The sequence below is a fragment of the Dipodomys ordii genome, unplaced genomic scaffold, assembly GCF_000151885.1.
Source record: "Dipodomys ordii isolate 6190 unplaced genomic scaffold, Dord_2.0 Scaffold79, whole genome shotgun sequence".
In the NCBI taxonomy this organism is placed as follows: domain Eukaryota; kingdom Metazoa; phylum Chordata; class Mammalia; order Rodentia; family Heteromyidae; genus Dipodomys; species Dipodomys ordii.
In genome coordinates this window covers 2,256,535-2,274,279 of record NW_012267295.1, presented here as the reverse complement: position 1 = coordinate 2,274,279, position 17,745 = coordinate 2,256,535, and the positions used below count along the sequence as shown (strand labels likewise).

Below are 17,745 nucleotides of genomic sequence, written 5' to 3'. Positions count from 1 at the left end.
CACCAGGGTGTGCAGACCGAGCCTCCTACAAGCCGGCCCTGGCGGCTGCCACCTCTCATACACTTAGAAAGTTTGGGGCTGGGGGAGATCAGCTTCCTCCATTTTCTCAGTTGCAAAATAAACATTAGCAGTGCGAAATCCAAGAGCAGTCCTTGAGTCAACTTGAGTCCCACAGTGTAGGAGAGAGAGTGGAGAGGAGAGGACAGCAGGTCTTGGCCTCAAACTGTGGTTGGAAAGTGAGCTGGTACTCTGGGAACCCTATTTCTGATGGAATGAAGCTGGAACTCGGTAGTACCCTGTCAAAAGCCCTCGTGAGCCAGCCCAACACCCCCCACCCAACCCACCCATAGCCACCCTGGACTGGGCCTATCCATCCGGAGGACATGAATAGGGGCTTCATTCATGTGATTGGTTTGGCTTTGGGGGGCGGGCTTAAACTTGGGGGCTGGGCACTGTCCCTGAGCTCCTTTTTGTTAATGGCTAGCACTCTTCCACTTTGAGCCACAGTTCCACTTCTGGTTTTTGAGTGGTTAATTGGAGATAAGAGTCTCACAAGGACTTTTCTGTTCAGGCTGGCTCAGAACTATCATCCTCAGATCTCAGAGTAGCTAGGATGACAGGCATGAGCCACTGGCATCCCCCCCTACCCCCTGACCCCCACCCCCTGTCCCCGTCGGGCTTTTTGAGAACTCAAGTGTGACTGAATGTGCCACCATTCATAGAACCCTGAAGTTGCCAACCCATCAGGCACCAATCATTTTTCTTTCCCTTTCCCTCCCGTCCTTTGTCCACACGTAGGCAGTCACAGTTGTGTTCAGTCTACATCTATGGGCATATTCATATCCTTGAAAAAGATACAGGATTATTGTAGTAAAGAAAGACTGTTTTACATAAATTGTATTAGGCTATGTAGCTCTTCTAACACTTTCAATTGAACTATCCATTTTTAAAAGTACTATCCAAATCATTACACACAAAACCAGCTCATTGCTGCTGTCGGCTATAAAACATCCTAGCTCATGACTCACATTTTCCTTACCCAGTCTTCTGGAGAAAGATATCTAAATGGTTGCCAGCTCCTTGCTATCCCAAAGAAAGCTGGAATGCCTTTCTTCCCGCCCACTTCTAGGCCTGTGCCAAGATCCAAGAGACTCTCTTGGGTGCAGGGCTAAAAGTGGTTTTGCTGGCTTATAGCTATGCATATGTTAAAATCCAGGACATTCTGCCTGTTGCTCCAGGCAACAGTCTCCTCCCAGTGTTATGAGAGTTCTCCTTTCCCCACTTACCAACACTGAAGATTTTCCATCTTTCTAATTTTTAGTTCATCTGTAGTTATAAAATGGTAGTTCTCTCTCATTTTTCTGAGTATTGCTTGAAGTCTGTTCTTCATATGCTTATTAGCCATTCAGACACTTTCTCCTGGGAATTGCCTCTTCAGATCTTTTGCCCACTTTTCTAATTATTTTTCTGTCTATTCTTTGCTGATTTACAGAAATCCTTTGTATATTACCAACTCCTTCTGGTCGCATAGATTGCAATCCCATTACTTGTCTGTTACCTTTGTCTATACTACCTTTGTTTAAACAGAAGATCCCTCATTTTTTCAAATACATCTTTTAAATTTGATTTGATTTGTGGCTGGTGATTTTTGGGACCTTAAGAAATCCTTTCTTAAGCCCAGCACTGGTGGCTCACATCTATAATCCTAGCTACTTAGGAGGCTGAGATTGAGGATTATGGTTCAAAGCAAGCCTGGTCAGAAAAGTGAGACTCATTTTATTTTACTTTTTGTTGTTGTTGTTGGTCCTGGGGCTTGAGTGGCCTGGGCTCTGTCCTTGAGTCTTTTTGCTCAAGGCTATTGCTCTACTACTTTGAGCCACAAGGCCACTTCAGTTTTCTCGTAGTTAATTGGAGATAAGAGTCTCATAGACTTTCATGCCCAGGCTAGCTTTGAACCATGATCCTCAGATCTTAGCCTTTTGAATAGCTAGGATTACAGGTGTGGGCCATCAGCACCAGGCAAAGGTGAGACTCTTTTCTCCAATATACCAGTGAAAAGTTGAAAGTGGAGCTGCAGCTTAAATGATAGAGAACTAGCCCTGAGCATAAAAGCTTGGGAACATTGCCTAGGCCCTGAGTTTAAGCCCCAGGACTGGCACCCAAACAAAACAAATCCTTTTGTCATGACAATGTTTTTATACATTTCATCACTTCCCATATTAGTTTTGTCTTTTACATTTCAGCTTACCTGAAATTCACTTTTCTATGGTGTGAGATAGGGATCCACCTTTATATTCCCTATATGAATCAAATTTACCAATAGCACCACAAAACAGCATCTTTTCTCCATTGAGTTGTGAGTCTAGCCCTACCATGAAGTGTGTGTGTGTGTGTGTGTGTGTGTGTGTGTGTGTGTGTGGTTTCACTGTTCTGTTCCGGTGGTCCGTTCCTACCTCAGTACTATGGTTGTTAGTACTGTAGCTCTGTCCTAACTTTCTGGTAGGAGGCATGTCTCCTTTTGAATTTTGTTTTCAAAATTGATGTAGCTATTTGTGCCTCTTTATTCTGCCTTAACTTAGAAGTACTACATGGCTAAAAACATGTATTACTACTCAGGAGGCTGAGTAGCTAGGATTACAGGTGTGAGCCACTGGCACCCGGCTGAATGCACCCTTTTTATAGTATTTCAGTTGATTACTATTGGAAAAGAGAGCTATTGATTCTTTGAAGTTTTACTTTTATCTGGCACACTTTTATCTCACATACTTCTATTCTAATAGCTTTTCTCCTGCTACTACAGGGATTTCTTTTTTTTATTTTAATTTTTATTTTTTGTGAACATACTGTACAGAGGGGTTACAATTACATGGGCAAGATAATAAGTACATTTCTTATCAAGCATTGCAGCCCCCTCCTTTGTTTACCCTTCACATCCCTTCCCAGCCTCCCCCACCCCACCCCCCCACTACAGGGATTTCTATGAAATGTTATCTCTAAATATGGGCAGTTTTGTCTTCTGTTCTCACATCTCTTATTCATTTTCTTGTTGAATCGCATTGGTAAGGACATCTAATCCTGTACTGATCAATAACATATATTGAGATGTATCCTTGGTTTGCCAGAGATTTAAAGGAAATACACTTTAAGTTTTTCTATTAATAAAATATTTCATGTGAAAAGAAAGGTCCTTTCTAAGAATTTTAATCATAATTAGGGATCTAGCTTTGTCCAATACTTCACAAATTATTAAGAAAACATATGATTTTGATTTCATGGTATAAATGAAACTGATGTGTTCTCTGATATTGGATTATCCTTACATTCTTAGCACAGTAGCTTAGTTTTTATTTTATTTATGCTTAAATGGATGCATTTCTAATAACTTTTCTTGATGGGACTGGGGTTTAAACTCTGGGCCTCACTTTTGCCTACGTAGCCACTCTACCACTTGAGCCACCCCACTATCCCTAATTTTCTGTTTGTTTTGTTTTTTAGTGTGTTATCCACACTATTTGCATTTTCAAATTCATTAATTGATTTTAGTATTCTTTTTGCCATTCTTAACTCTCTATTATGTCTATAGTTACTTTTCAGTCAGTATATTTCATCTCCTTTTGTCATCTCACAAGATGTCTCCTTTAGTGTTTTTTTTTTCAAGAATGATTCACTGTTTTTAAAACACATCAAGCAGCAGTTCCATTGCTGTGAAACAGTGACGTGGGGACTCCCGTCAGCTGGACCTGGGTTTCTTGCTCTGCTGTGTGCTAGGTGTATGACCTCGCACCTCTGCACCTGTGTCCTCAGTTATGAAGTGGGAATAACAAAGGGAAAACTGTGAGAATCAGATTGGAAAATTCACCTAAAGTAAATGAATGAATTCATGAATACTTTAGTGTGGAATACACAGAAAGTATCTAGTGCATGACAATCCCATCCACAGTGTCTGTATTAGTGAGGGTTCTCCAAGGAAATAGATGTGTGTGTGTGTGTGTGTGTGAGAGAGAGACAGACAGACAGAGAGACAGAGACAGACAAACAGACAGAGACAGAGACAGAATGCATGTGCTAATTTCGTATTGCTTGAGATGATTATTTAAGATATGGCCCCTGGGATTGTGGAGATGGGGAGTCCAGAATCCCAGGGTAGTCTACAGGCTGGAGACCCAGGGAAGAGTTGCAGTCCAAGTCCAAAGGCTGCTGGCAGAATTCCTTCTTGCTCAGGAGAAGTCAGTCTTTGTTCTGCGAAGATCTTTGGACAAAGCCCACCAATGTTATGGAGGGTAATCTGCCTTATTGGAAGCCCTGTTGATCTAAATGTTGACCTCATCCAAGATACCTCCCATTATTCTTTCAGAATCATGTTTTTCTAAATGTCTGTACATCATGGGCCAGTCAAGTTAATACATAAGATTAACCATCACAGGGGCTGGGAAGGTGGCTCAGTGGTAGAATGCTTGCCTTGCATGCCTGAGGCCCTGGGTTTGATTCCTCAGCACCACATAAGACAAAAGAAAAAAGCCGGAAGTGGCACTGTGGCTCAAGTGGTAGAGTGCTAGCCTTGAGCTGAAGAGCTGAGGGACAGCGCCCAGGCCCAGAGTTCAAGCCCCATGACCGGACCCAAAAAAAAAAAAAAAGATTAACCATCACAGTGCTTTTGCCACTGCTAAATGTTTTGCCTGAAATGCCTACTTCAGTGGCCCCTGCTAGGTCACCTGACACCTGTGTATAGAATAGAAAAAATCATCGCTTCCTCCAGCAGGCATTCTCTCCTGTAGTTCCCTTCACCTCTTTTCAGACAGCCCAGCCAACTTCCCTGCTCAGTTCTTCTCCCTGTTCACTTGACTTGGCACCCTAAGGCACCCTGTTCTTAATTTTTTTTATGTCATGAGGCTTGACCTCTGGGCCTGGGCACTATCCCTGAGCTCTTTTGCTCAAGGCTTGTGCTCTACCACTTTGAGCCACAGTTCCAGTTCCGGTATTTGAGTGGTTAATTGGAGATAAGAGTCTCATGGGGACTTTCCTGCCTGGGTTTGGCTTTTAACCTTGATCCTTAGATCTCAGCCTCCTGACTAGCTAGGATTGTAGGTATGAGTCACCAGCATGGGCATACCATTCTTTATAGTGAGGTCTTTCCTATTCTGCCCTGGCTGGAAATAATACCTGCCCCTCTTGAGACTCAGGGCATTTTGTAGTTAACTAGCCATTGCTTATCTGTCTTCAGATTCTCACTTTGCCTGCAGGGCTCAAAACTATCACCCTCTTATTAATGATTCACTGGAAAAGCTGTGGAGAGTGAAAGTGATATTGTATGAGGGTGGGGGCAGGGAGGCCCTGGAGCAGTGTGGTAGTGGTAGAGCATGTGGGTGAACCCCGGTGTTGGAACATGCTGGTGATGGAGGCTTGCGGAGGTTACCTTGTGCGAGGCACTGCTCTAAGTATATGTGTACTCCTAAGTCCTCAACTCAGGTGAGGTGCTATTGAGATAGGTGTTATTATTAGCTCCATTTTCCTGCCCAGGAGGCATGGGACACTGAAGCTGCAGGCTCAGAGTTGGTAAACTAGGCGTTTGCCCTAGGGTTGTCTTGCTTTTGTGTGTGAGAGCATGCCAAGTCCCTTGACAATGAGGCTGCCGCTCTACAGACATTCTCTCCAATCCTCATGGCAAATGTATAGAGTATAAATAGAAAGTGATGGTTACGAGGTTGAGACCACATCTCTCACCAGAGTCCAGGCCTCTCCTTGGCATCTCACGGCTAGAGCACAGGGTGGTTTTCAAATCTGGTGTTTAGAACTCGTGCCCAAACTCAAGGCATCCTGCCTTAGGTCTAGCTACCATGCCAGCAAAGGACACACAAAGGAGATTTATTACATGACAGCCATGGGAAGACAACTTTCATGTGTTATCTTTAGCCATGGGGTGGGGGAAATACAGGCATTGGCCTTAGGTTAAACAGGGAATACTGGGGTCAGGGGCTGAGAAAGGCATGTAGGATCAAGACAGTCCCAAGCCCTGTCTCCAGCCTTTGTTCCAGAGGAATTCCTAAGAAGCTGTCATCACTTCACCTGCAACACTTCGCCTCCCAAGCTTTTGGCCTTTTTCTTTCTTTGGAACAGTTGGGTTTTTGTTTTTGTTTTAAATTGGTAAATCCATTTCTTTCCTGGAGCCCGATATGTGATTGCAGAGACTGCAGGAGAGAATGGCTCAGGCCACAGGGCACAGGTGCAAAGCGGGCATGAGGGAAAGGGTTCCCACAAAAATAATTTTTAAGGTTGCCTCTTACAATTTGTCTGAGAATGAAAGCAACTGAGTTAGAAAGATAGGTCTGCCCTACCCTGCCCTGCCCTGCCCTGCCAAAGACCTGCACCGGGTGCATCATCAGGACTGACTTTTGCCAGGGAAGGGCTCTGAGCAGTGTCCTTGATCTGGAATAGGAGGGAAGCGCTAGCCATCTGAGGCCAGAGGCACAGCCGAGCCAACTGGAGGGCTTCCTGCCTCTGGACTGGGGAAGCACAGGGCTTTGAACAGCTGCAGGGAGGTCAGAGCACCCTCCCTGTAACCCCTGATGCAGCATGCTTTGGCGGGCAGGCGGGGCCTGGAGAACCCATGAGTGGTGCATGAAGGCTGGAGTTCCCCCAGGGTGCGCCAGGTGTGGGCAGGTGTGTCTCGGCAGGTTCTGTAGGCACGACATTCCTCAGCAGTGCCCTTCCCTGCCCAGGTCATTGCTGTGGTCATGGACCTCTTCACCGATAGCGACATTTTCCAAGACATTGTAGATGCTGCCTTTAGGCGTCGGGTGCCTGTGTACATCATCCTGGATGAGGCCGGTGTGAAGTACTTCCTGGAGATGTGTCAGGGCCTGGGGCTCTCTGACTTCCGTATCCGGGTAAGCTGTACTATGGGGGGATGGGGCATGGTCAGGAGATGCCATCTACTCCTTTCCTCTGGCTCCTCCTCCTGCCCACCCCCCACATGCCCAGCTTAGGGGCTCAGGTAAAGTTCATATCTCTTCTCTTTTTCCCAGTTCAGTGTTACCCCCTGGCTGCTGAGGCTGAAGCAGCAGCTTTGGCCCAGTAGTAGGGTAATGAGCCTGCAGAGCCACTGGGGTCACTGTCAGGGTTAAGTTAGAGCTGTGGGGAACTTTGGGGAACCCCTAGACTTACCCACACCCGGAGCGAGATTGTTGCCTCCTCCCAATGGCACTCTTTATGTACAACTGGGGGAAGCAGGGACGGTATGAAGCAGAGCCCACAGGCAGGGTCTAAGTACAAGAGGCTCGTCCTGTGTTGAAGCGAAGCCTTGTCCCCGGCAGAACCACAGTGCCTTTCCCCGCTTCTCAACAGAACATCCGCGTCCGCTCGGTGACGGGGGTCGGCTTCTACATGCCCATGGGGAAGATCAAGGGGACCCTGTCATCGAGGTTCCTCATGGTGGATGGGGACAAAGTAGCCACTGGATCTTATAGGTGAGTGGAAACGGCTCAGAGAAGGTTCCAAGAGGCGTGTCTGTCTTTCTTTAGTCACAACTGTTCAGGAAGGAGCTCCACTGGCCAATCCACAGCCAGAGTTTGAAGAGGCATCATTTGCCCAATGCCAAAGAGCCCTCTACCCATCCCTCCCTTAAGCTTTCTGGCTAATGGATTATTCCGGAAAGAGTCAACTTTTCCTACACATTAAGCACTGCCTGCGTCTTGGGGGCCTCAGCAGCTGGTTGCATTTTGAAGCTGGTTCTTAGTTGGGACAAGCCAAAAGTAGAATGGAGCAGATCTGGGAATGGAATATGCAGATGTGGCAAGGAAGGATGTCTCTAGAATTTTATTTTATTTATTTATTTTTCTGTCGGTTGTGGGCCTGGGCACTGTCCCTCAGCTCTTCAGCTCAAGGCTAGCACTCTACCACTTGAGCCACAGCACTACTTCCAGTTTTCTGGTGGTTTATTGAAGATCAGAGTCTCACAGCCTTCCCTGCCCAGGCTGGCTTTGAATGGCGATCCTCAGATCTCAGCCTCCTGAGTAGCTAGGATTACAGACGTGAGCCACCAGTGCCTAGCTTCTCTAGAATTTTAATGTAAAGAATATTACCAGGAATATGAGAGACAGTATGTGTGCAACCTTTCTCTCCTACGTAAATTAAAATCTAGGTGAAAAGAGACATGAGCACATGTAAAAATAAGTCGGTCCTCACACACTGTAAGTTCAGGGATCTCTCTGGGATGTTTTGCATCCGGGGTTCCATAAACCCCATTTTTGAACAACACACAAGGGTAGAAACCTGGTGTGAAGCCAGGCCTGGTTTCTCACACCTTGTGTCTGCTGCTGCCTTTTTCTGTGTCAGGCCAGTGGCAGGAGAGCAGCCGAGCAGGAAGAAGGAGGTGCCTTCCTCTGCCAGGTGCTGGAAACCGGCCGCAGTGATGGGGCAGGTGGAGGCAGGAAGCAGAGTGTTGAAAAGGCCCCTGGCAGGGCCGTGGAGAGGCTTCAGCACATGTAGAGGCTTTTCTGTCCCCACATCCCCAGGTTCACCTGGAGTTCCTCCTACGTGGACAGGAACCTTCTTCTCCTGCTGACTGGGCAGAACGTGGAGCCCTTTGATGTGGAGTTCCGGGAGCTATACGCCATCTCCGAGGAGGTGAACTTGTACCGGCAGCTGGGCCTGGCAGGAGGCGCAGGCCGACTTGGCCTTAACTACTCCTCCACCGTGGCCCGCAAGCTTATCAACCCCAAGTACGCCCTGGTGGCAGGCAGCCGCCCCCCTCCGGGGGAGATGATGCGCTGGGCGAACCGGCAACAGCAGGAGACTGGTGGCAACCCGGTGGGGCAAGAGGAGGGCAACGGCGGTGGCGAGGCAGCCCGGCGCCTGGAGAGCTTCCTGAATGACCTGGTCACGGTGGAGCAGGTGTTGCCCACCGTGGAGCCCATTCCTTTGAGGGAGCTGAGCCAGAAGGATGCCAAGATGGGCTCTCACCTGCACTCAGACCGGAGGCCAAAATCCCGAGAGATTCTTACCCAGAACAGCAAGGGGGAAGCAGCCAACGGGGAGGCCACCCCGGCCAAGGAGGGCAAGCGCTTCGGCAGCAAGTTCCTCAGCCGACGGGCCAAGAGGCCAGCAGTGCCCCACAGCATGGCCAGCTCCCTCTCCACAGACACCTTTACGGATGCCGAGCTTCTGGTAGGGAAGAGGCCCGCGGGGGATTCCAGAGCCGACGTCTCAGGTGAGCCTGCTCCCCAGGGGCCCTGGGGCCACCCACTACCACCACTCCCCATATCCTAAGGAGGAGCTTCACCTCACATGGGCAGGCAGCAGCTTGCTGGCCTGGGGTGCGCAGGCAGTCAGAGAGCCCCACCTTTCAGTCTGGCTCCAGACTTCTTGTACTTGGTGGCCCCCGGCACGTCCGCACAGGTCAGCACAGTTCTGAGTTTCTGTCTTTTTCTGTGCAAGGGGAGAGCGATGCAGGCCTTGCCCTGGAGCAGGGTCACTGTCACAGTTCTGTCATGTCACTCCTAGTAGCAAGCACTTAGCTCAGTCCTCACCGAAACTGGAGCAAATGAAGGAAATGTGGCAAGAAAGGAGCCCAGCCCATCAAGGCCCAGGACGGAGACTTGAGCCCCGGCTCTGCCGCTCCGGCTCTTTGTGGCCAACCTCATTTCTTGTCAGGTTACCACCATCAAGCTCTAACCTGGTCAGGCACACCCACCCTCACCCGTGCCCCGTGAGCCCTGACCCTGCTTCCTGTTTGTATGCCAAACAGACTTGGTTTTTCTACATCTAACAACCAGGTTTGTGCTCTGGAAAGCACATGGTGGTGGTGGTTGCAGTGGTGGTGGAGATGTCTTTCTGGCCATCTTTCTGGGATCCTCTCAAGACCCTGGATCTTTGGGATTTTTTTTTTTTGATCCCAATCTTGGGTCTTGAACTCAGGGACCAGGCACTATTCCTGAGGTTCTTTTTGTTCAAGACTGGAGCTTTACCTCTTCAGCGAGTGCTCTACTTCCAGCTTTTTGGGGTAGTTTATTGGTGATAAGAATCTCATAGGCTTTCCTGCCTGGGCTGGCAGGAAATCTTCAGAGCTCAGCCTCCTGAGTACCAGGATTACAGGTATGAGCTACCAGCACCCAGCTAGGCCCTGGCCGTCACCCCTCTCTCTGGAGCAACCTCTGGTATAGCTTTCCAGGAGGCTGATGGTGCCAACCTTTGTTGGCAGTTGCTGCCTTTCTCATCTCCCACATTCCCGAGCCAGAAGAATTTCCATGTTGGGATTTCTCCCTCCATAGTTCTGCATCAATGAGGCCTCAGGTCTTGTCCCTGGCTCAGAACTCAGGTGTGATCCCACGAGCCTGGCTCTGACTTGATGGTGAGTGGTTGGAGAGTAAGGACACAACCCTCCCCTCCACCGACTCGCAGCACTGCTTCCAAACCTGCCGCCCCAGCTGTGCTCAGGAATGTATCTGCGTCCTAGCGCAGGTTGGGGGGTCTGTGACATGAGCACAGAGGGCGCACCAGGACTGCCTCACCCCCCCCCACTGCCTGAAGGCCCTGATAGTCTTTGCTCCCCCCACTGTACCCTGCTGAGCCCCAAAGTGGCAGGTAGAAGCTGGGAGAGGTGCAGTAAGTGGTCTCAGAGCTGTCGTGGACCACCTCAAACTCAGGCCCAAGCCCAGGCCCACATCCTGGCAGAAGAGGGATAGCTGGCCCCTGTTCCGTTCCCCTGGGCTTCCCCAACACCAGATGCCATCTTGTTGGAAAGAGGGTTGCCATGGTGAACACCTGGCAGGGAAGGGGAGGGCCGAGCCCAACCACAAAGGGGCTATTTCCCAAGTCTTGACTGGAAGTGCGGTGGAAGCTTTCTCTTCCCTCTGCCCCTTATCCTGAGGTGCTGTTGCCATGGAAACGCAAGGCCCATTGTCTGGTCCCTTCCCCGATGCTGACACTAGTGTGTGTGTTGCACAGCCCCAGTCATCTGCCACCACTGCCGCCTGTCTCTCAACATTTGAAAACTGCCCAGAAGCCAAGCAGACCCAATGTGGCTATAGAAGTCCCTCTCCAGCACACCTGGCCGCAGAAGTGGGCAGCATGCAGGCAGAGGCCCCCGGGGATGCCCAGGGCCAACCCCTCTTCCTCCCCGCTTGGGAGGACAGGGCCCATCCACACAGCCAGCCCAGGGGCCTACAGTTCCAGAGACCCTGCCCTGAAACTCAAACTCCCTTTGGAGACCTTCCTCTGCTTTCTTTCCCAAAGACAAGGATGAGACTCCAGCCCCTTCCCAAGGCCTTCGTAGCGCCTTCTTCTTCCATGTGTAGGATGCAGGCCCCCACAACTAGAGAGCTGAGATCCTAACAGCACAGAGGGGCCGGGGTGGGGCTGGGACTGACCCTCGCTCACCTGCAGCTGTAGTGGGGGAGGAGATGGCTTTAGCTTCTATGGCAAGGTCTCTGCTTAAGACACATTGCCCCCCTAGACACACCCCTCCCTTCCCAGGGCTGTCTTTTCTTCCAGAAGAGGAAGGGTGAACCGAAGAGGGGTTCCCCCATCCCTTTGAGTTGATTGTAACTCTGCCCTGACTCTGTCCTGTCTCAAGGAAGAATGGGGGTTGATGACAAGGTGGATGAAAGAGAAAGGGAAAGAGAAGAGCCAACTGCAAAATTGCTTGATAAGAAGTATATATAGTTGTCAAACAGCATGCAAATTTTTGCAGACCCAAGTGTGGCCCCTGGGAGAGGCTCACAAATGGAACCACTTCCTTTGGGGCTGGGGTGAGGGAACAATGGGTAGTTGAAGGCTCAGAGCCCCCTCTAGTGGCAGAAGTCAGGCATTCCCTTTCTCCTGTCCCTGCTGGACCTGGCTCCTGCACTAGGTGACCTCTGCCTTCCCTCTTTCCTGCCACCTGGGCTCACCCATCCAGGCGAGATTCACCCAGCCTTATTCAAATGTCTGAACAGAAACTGTATGGCTGAAGTGGTCTCAGAAATCTGCATTTTAAGCAAGAGCCCTGATTTTCCCAAGTAGTTTTCCACTAGAGAGTCCTCGGACCAGCAAATGACGTGGGGACTTCCCAGCATTCTCTTGAGGTGACCCTCAGTGCCCATGCCTCAAGCACTCTCTTGGGTGCCCCTGACTCGTGTGTGGGTGGATCTCATGCTGTGCCCCCACACCCCCGACCCCTACCAATTCACTGGGTTCCTGGGTTGGGGGACTTCAGGTTTTTTCAGTGTCATCTTAAGGAACTGAGAGGCTGTGGTCTCTCATCTGGAAACTGGGGTTCCTGTCAAGGATAAACTGATGGGAAAGTACTCCCTGGCTCAGAACTGCCTAAGAACCCTGAGCCTCCATTCTGGGTCTGACAAACATCTGGGTGCTGCCTGAGCTGTGTGGGGCAGGTACTTCACCCACAGTCGATCACTTAATTCCCATCACTGTGATGGGGGGGGGGAAGCACTATGCCCAAAACCACTCAACTCCAGAGCCAGGCAGCCAGCCGTGCCTGCTCACACTGGCAAGTGTCACCATCCCTGCCCTTCTGTGTTGCCTGGCCGGGGCTCGGGAAGGCACTGGGCACTGAGTGAGTGAGGCCCTACACATTACCAGGGATGGCTGCTGTTGTCTTGTTAGTGTTGGGCTGAGTCCCCAAAGAGCTGGCCAGCACCTGCTCATTCACTGAATCCGCTAAGTCTGTGTCTGTGAAATGTGGGCCCTGTGTGGGGCCCTGCGCTAAGGCAGCCAAGGACACAATGCACGGTACCCCGCCCCAGGAGGTTGGCAGGGGCTGGGTGGGCAGGGGGAATGACCCTCCTGTGGAGGTGGGCGGTGAGGGGAGACCTTAGGTCGAAGGCCTCGGGTCAGGGAGAATTCAAGCAAAGCCTTGGGGAGGAGGGGCAATGTGGAAATCAGGGGTGACTCTTCCAGATAAAAGGAACAGGAAGCCCTGCAAGCCATAGGCAGTGGGGCTATTCTTGTCACAGCCTTGCATGGGGTTCACATGTCCCAGCCACAGGGCATCATGCCCTAACCCCTCCTTCTACACCCCTGCATTCACTGACCTCTCCTTGCACTCTGCACCCGGCTCTCAGACATCAGTGTCCCCTCCTTTTGCTGCCTGACTTCTAAGGCTTCTTTGGGCCACCCACACCCATGCCACACATACTCTGTAGAAACAAATGTGTCCTTCATGGGTTTTTTTCCCCGTTGGCCAGAGTGCTGGTGTGCCTGCCCACAGTAGGTTCCTGATAAATGAGCATCGACGGATGGAGCACCAAGAACTTCACCTAAGCCAGCTTCTGTGTCCTGTCTGAGGCATGGAGATGAATTCCAAGCTCCAGGATCTCCCCAGGTTCACATCCAGCCCTAAGAACAGAGGTGGCAGGTCATGTGAGGACAGCCTTCTTCAGGAAGGAGCTGGGGAGCCCTCCTGCCCCCCTTGCCCCCTCCTCTCCCCCACCCCACCCCCCACCCCAAGCCCTGGTCCTGCCCAGATTCTGGCTCTAGAGATGGATTTTGCTTACCTGCCTCCAAAACATGCTGAGGCCTCTGGGGAGACGCTCTACAGCTGCTTAGCAGAGCAGGCCACAGATCAAACCAGTCGCTGTGCAAGGTGTGTGTGTGTGTGTGTGTGTGTGTGCACATATGTGTGCGCACACATGTATGTGTGTAGAGGGCCTGTCTCCTTCTCCCCTGTCTGCCAAGGCAGTTGCTGCCCAAACCTGGGGACTCAAGGGCTTTGCAGGGAAGTCCTGCGGCGTGGCTTCCGCGTAGCACAGATGTGGCAGAGGCTGACATTCGTGCACGCTGTGGGCGGGGCAGTGGCCCTATGGCCAGTTTGGGGACACCGCTACAGACCCAGCACCCCAGGCCCAGCTCTGCTAGGGGAGGCAGAGGCGTCTTTGTCAAGCTCACAGCTGCAGGGCTCTGGAAGGTGGAGTGAGCCAGGGAACCAGCCCTTGCCCTGCGGGGAAATAACCCAGCCACTGCCCGGGAGAGATGCTGGCCTGGCTCCCTAGAGGACTCTGCCTCCAACTGCCCCACACCTCTGGGGCCAACTGTAGCCGCCCTACCCACCCACATAGGCCAGCTGGAGTGGGCCACCGCACTGGCCAGCCCCCGTGGGATGGCCAAGGCAGGAGGGTGGATGCAGAGCCCAGGATGGGGAGGAGAAGGCCGCCACCTGACCGCCCACCCCAGCCCCTGCCCGGCTCCTCCATCCATCCAGCTTCCTGCAGCGTGGCCACCCCGTGCTGCAGGACAACGCGCTGCGCAAGGCACACATTTGCCTCTTCCAACCCAGCCACGGGCGAGCCAGGGCAGGCTGCCTGAACCCCCGGAACATCTCGGGCTGGGCTGGGCTGGGCTGGGCTGGGCTGGGCTGGGCTGGGCTGGGCTGAACTGAACTGAGCTGAGCTGAACTGAACTGAACTGTGACAGGCGAGACTTGTAAGTCACTGGTCACAGGGACTCCAGAACCCTGCCCCTCTGTGGCCAGAGATGACAGCTTAATGTCCCAGTCCCTGGGGAGCCTACTGAGTCTGCTGTGGGTGCTCAGAGTACCTGGTTCCTCTATCAACAGAGTAGGAGGGTGACAGAAACCCCAGCCCCCCCCTCGCAAAGGCAGGCATAGACAGCACCCAGGACAGGGGCTGCCGCGCTGCTCGCGTAACGTCCTTCCCTGCCTGGGTCCCTGTCTCCACAGGTAAAACAAGTCCGGGTTCCGCTAAGCCCAGCAACTGCGTGGTTTCCTGAGCGTGGGCCTGCAGGGGCCCACCTGTCCTGCCCTGCCCAGAGAGCACCTGTTTGCACATCAGACCCCCACCCGCGGGCCTCCATCCTTCAGCCTCTATCCTGACCTCAGGGCGGAATCCCAGATGGGAGGATTCCCAGCGCTTCAAGACCTGCATCACCTTCGCCCAACTGCCAGACTGAAGAGGCCAGCAAGGTCACTGCCACTTTGTTTACATGAAGTGGAAGTTTCCGCAGGGTCCGCCATCCTTTCTGCCCCGCCCTGCCCCGCAGGTTCCCACGTCCTTATGCCTTCACCAACAGTCTCCAGGGCAGCTCCGGCTGTCTGGCTTCTTCCTTGGGCTTCTGGTGCTTTCTGGTCCCCCTGAGAGGATGGGTTGGGGAGGGGATGAGACTCGGAGGCAGGAAGTTCAAGGTTCAGTCTTGCTCTGTTCCCAGAATTCCATGTGGAAGACAGGGCTGCTTTGGTCTTCCTGCCCAGTCCCTTCGGGCTCCTGCACCAGACTGGGGTATGGGGGAAGATGCCCCAGCCTCCTGAGCCGTTTCCCTTCCCTTCCCTACAAACCGCCCCTCCCGTTCCCCCCCCCCCCACCAGCGGGCTAGCCTGAGAATCCCGGGCCTCCTTGGCAGGGGCCTGCTGCAGGCCTCAGGGATTTCAGGGTGCCTTTCCCTGAGCCTGCTCCTCCCCTCAATGTGCCTTGGTGTAAAGCCCGGTTTGGTTCGGGGTGTGTGAGACCCTGGGCTCCCCTCCCTAGCCAGGGCTTCTCAAGCGACCCTAGCCTCCGGGGCTGGGGAGGGGGGGACACCGCTGTTGGCAAGGCAGCAGGTGGGAGGGGAGGGAGGATGTCCTGTCAGCCATTGGTTAGCTTCCAGTGGAGGGGGGCGGGGGGGAGAAGGGACCCCACACCCCTCCCTGAGCCCCTGTGAGGATTAAACACTTCTGGGAAGTGCTTCCTTTGCACCCGAGCCTGGCAGTGTGGCTTGTTCTGGGGGGAGGGGAGGAAGGCGACTGGGCTGGGGTGCAGGCAGTTACACCCCAGCTCAAAGTGTTCACCTTGAAGATAGAGGACGCCTTCCCTGCAGTGATGGGAAGAACTCGCCCTCCGTGTGGCTTAGCAAAGGGAGCAGACTCCATCTGCATGTTCCGAGGCCTTAACCCCTGCCCCTTTCTGCCTCAGCTCTCCCCCACCCCCCGCCCATGCCAAGAAAAGGGTCCTCCTTTTCTGTAGGAGGGAAGGGGGAACCGTATGCCAGAGAGAAGGCCACTCCATGCACTGGGCAGAGTGCCAGCCTGCAAGACGGGCCCCTGTGCCCCCTTCGGCCTCCGTTTCTTCATCTCCTGGAAGGGGGTAAGGGGGACCCCTTCCCCCCGCCCCCGTCCCTGCCTGTGCCTCCTGGCTTCTCCGTGTTAAGTGCCAGTACACACACACATGCGAGGGGCTCAGATCCATCTCATCCCAAGGGTGCGTCTGGCCTGCCCCACTGGGTGCCACCCTGGGGGCCCTTGGCCCCACGAGGCCATACGAGAGGGACGGGGTGAAAGGGCATTCGCAGTGCCAGGCCCTGGCTTCACCATCCCTGCTCACTAGGGAGCTCCAGGCTGCCATTTTGCACTCCAACCCGGCTCACTCTGGAGGCTGTCCGGGCTGGGTTACCAATCGTGCTGGGTTACCAATCGTGCTGGGCAAGGCCGACCACCCAGTGCTGATGCTCTGGTGCTGCTGCCACCTGGGTTTCTGCTCCCAGGAGGGCAGGACACGCAGGGAGCCCAGCCTGAGGCTGTCCCTGCAGGCCAGAGGACTCTCCCCAGACTGGTGTCAGCTGTCTGCCCTCCAGGTAGGGTGAGTTCTACCTGGATCCTAGGAGGAGTGGCTTCTGCTGATAGCCACACCCTGTGCGGGTGCAGAATTCATAGAAAGGCTAGGCCAAAAGGAAGGCCCAGAAACACAGAGGAAACTGGCCAGGCGTGGGCAGATGCACTGAGACGTATTTCAGCGAGCACCTGCTCTGAGCCTGTCATCCTGCTAGATGCAGCTTTCAAACTAAGAATGGCTCAGGAAAGAGCCCTTTACAAAGTCCCCAGAGTTGTATGGTGAACCCTGGTGGATGCCTTATCTCCGTGGCTCTCCCCCCCCAAATCCCACATCATGTCTCAGTCTGCACCCCAGGCCGTCAGCACTGGGGGCCAACACCGGATAATCCTCTTGGGAGAGGGGTTCTACCATCACAGGACGTTGTCAGAAATCCTGGCCTCCTGGGTGCCAGCAGCAACCCTCCAGATGTGACAGCCAAAACGCCCGTGGGGGAGGGGACACCCTCAGGCCAGGGCCCAGCACCTGCCTTCCCTGTGAAGCTCTCCAGGGCTCTTAGGCCCAGAGACAGTGGCTGGCCTGCCTGAGATGACACTTTCCAGGGCACAGCTAGGCCTCGCTGAGCTCCTCACTGCCATGTTCAGCCCAGAACAGGTGTGTGTATGTGCATGCGCACACAGGCCTCCTTCCACTCCGCCCCCCTCCCCCCCCAGCCCAGGAGGCCTCCCAAGCTGGTCCCTTCCCTTCAGCCACATCCTCCACAGAAAGCACCCAGCAATGGATCAAAGGCTGACAGCAAGAGAGCCCCAACTCGCACTGGGCCAAGGGTAGGGTCTGGCAAGCTGGCTGGTGATGGACTCTCAGTAGATGCCAGCAAGGGGGATGAGCCTGTCAGGCGCTGTGGATGTGGTTTGTCGCCTGGCAGGGGACACCCTCGGGCCCAGCAGCTGTCACAGATTGCAACACCGAGCTTTGCAACAAAACAGGGTCCAACCGAGACTTTGAGCACCGTGGTGTCGCCTGAGGGTGGCAGGGGCACACCTGAGAGCATCCCTAGGCAAAAGAGCGGCGAGCTCTGCCCACAGGCCTCCCACAGCCCTGCCTCCCGCCTCTGTCCCAGTGCTCTGCCCACAGACCCTCACAGCCCCCGCCTCTGTCCCAGGGCTCTGCCCACAGACCCTCACAGCCCCCGCCTCTGTCCCAGGGCTCTGCCCAC

At 53.2% G+C, this 17,745-nt stretch overlaps 1 protein-coding gene across 1 annotated transcript in view; it reads left to right on the top strand.

Annotated features, from left to right (window-relative positions):
• The window catches only part of Fam83f (family with sequence similarity 83, member F), a 30,360-nt gene extending 15,492 nt beyond the window's left edge, over positions 1-14,868 (top strand). The window contains exons 3-6 of the mRNA XM_013024784.1: positions 6,717-6,884; positions 7,342-7,463; positions 8,511-9,205; positions 14,672-14,868. Coding sequence (XP_012880238.1) covers positions 6,717-6,884; positions 7,342-7,463; positions 8,511-9,205; positions 14,672-14,721 — 1,035 coding nt within the window. The 3' untranslated portion in view covers positions 14,722-14,868. The remainder of the gene's footprint in view (positions 1-6,716; positions 6,885-7,341; positions 7,464-8,510; positions 9,206-14,671) is intronic.
• The last annotated feature ends 2,877 nt before the right edge of the window (positions 14,869-17,745 follow it).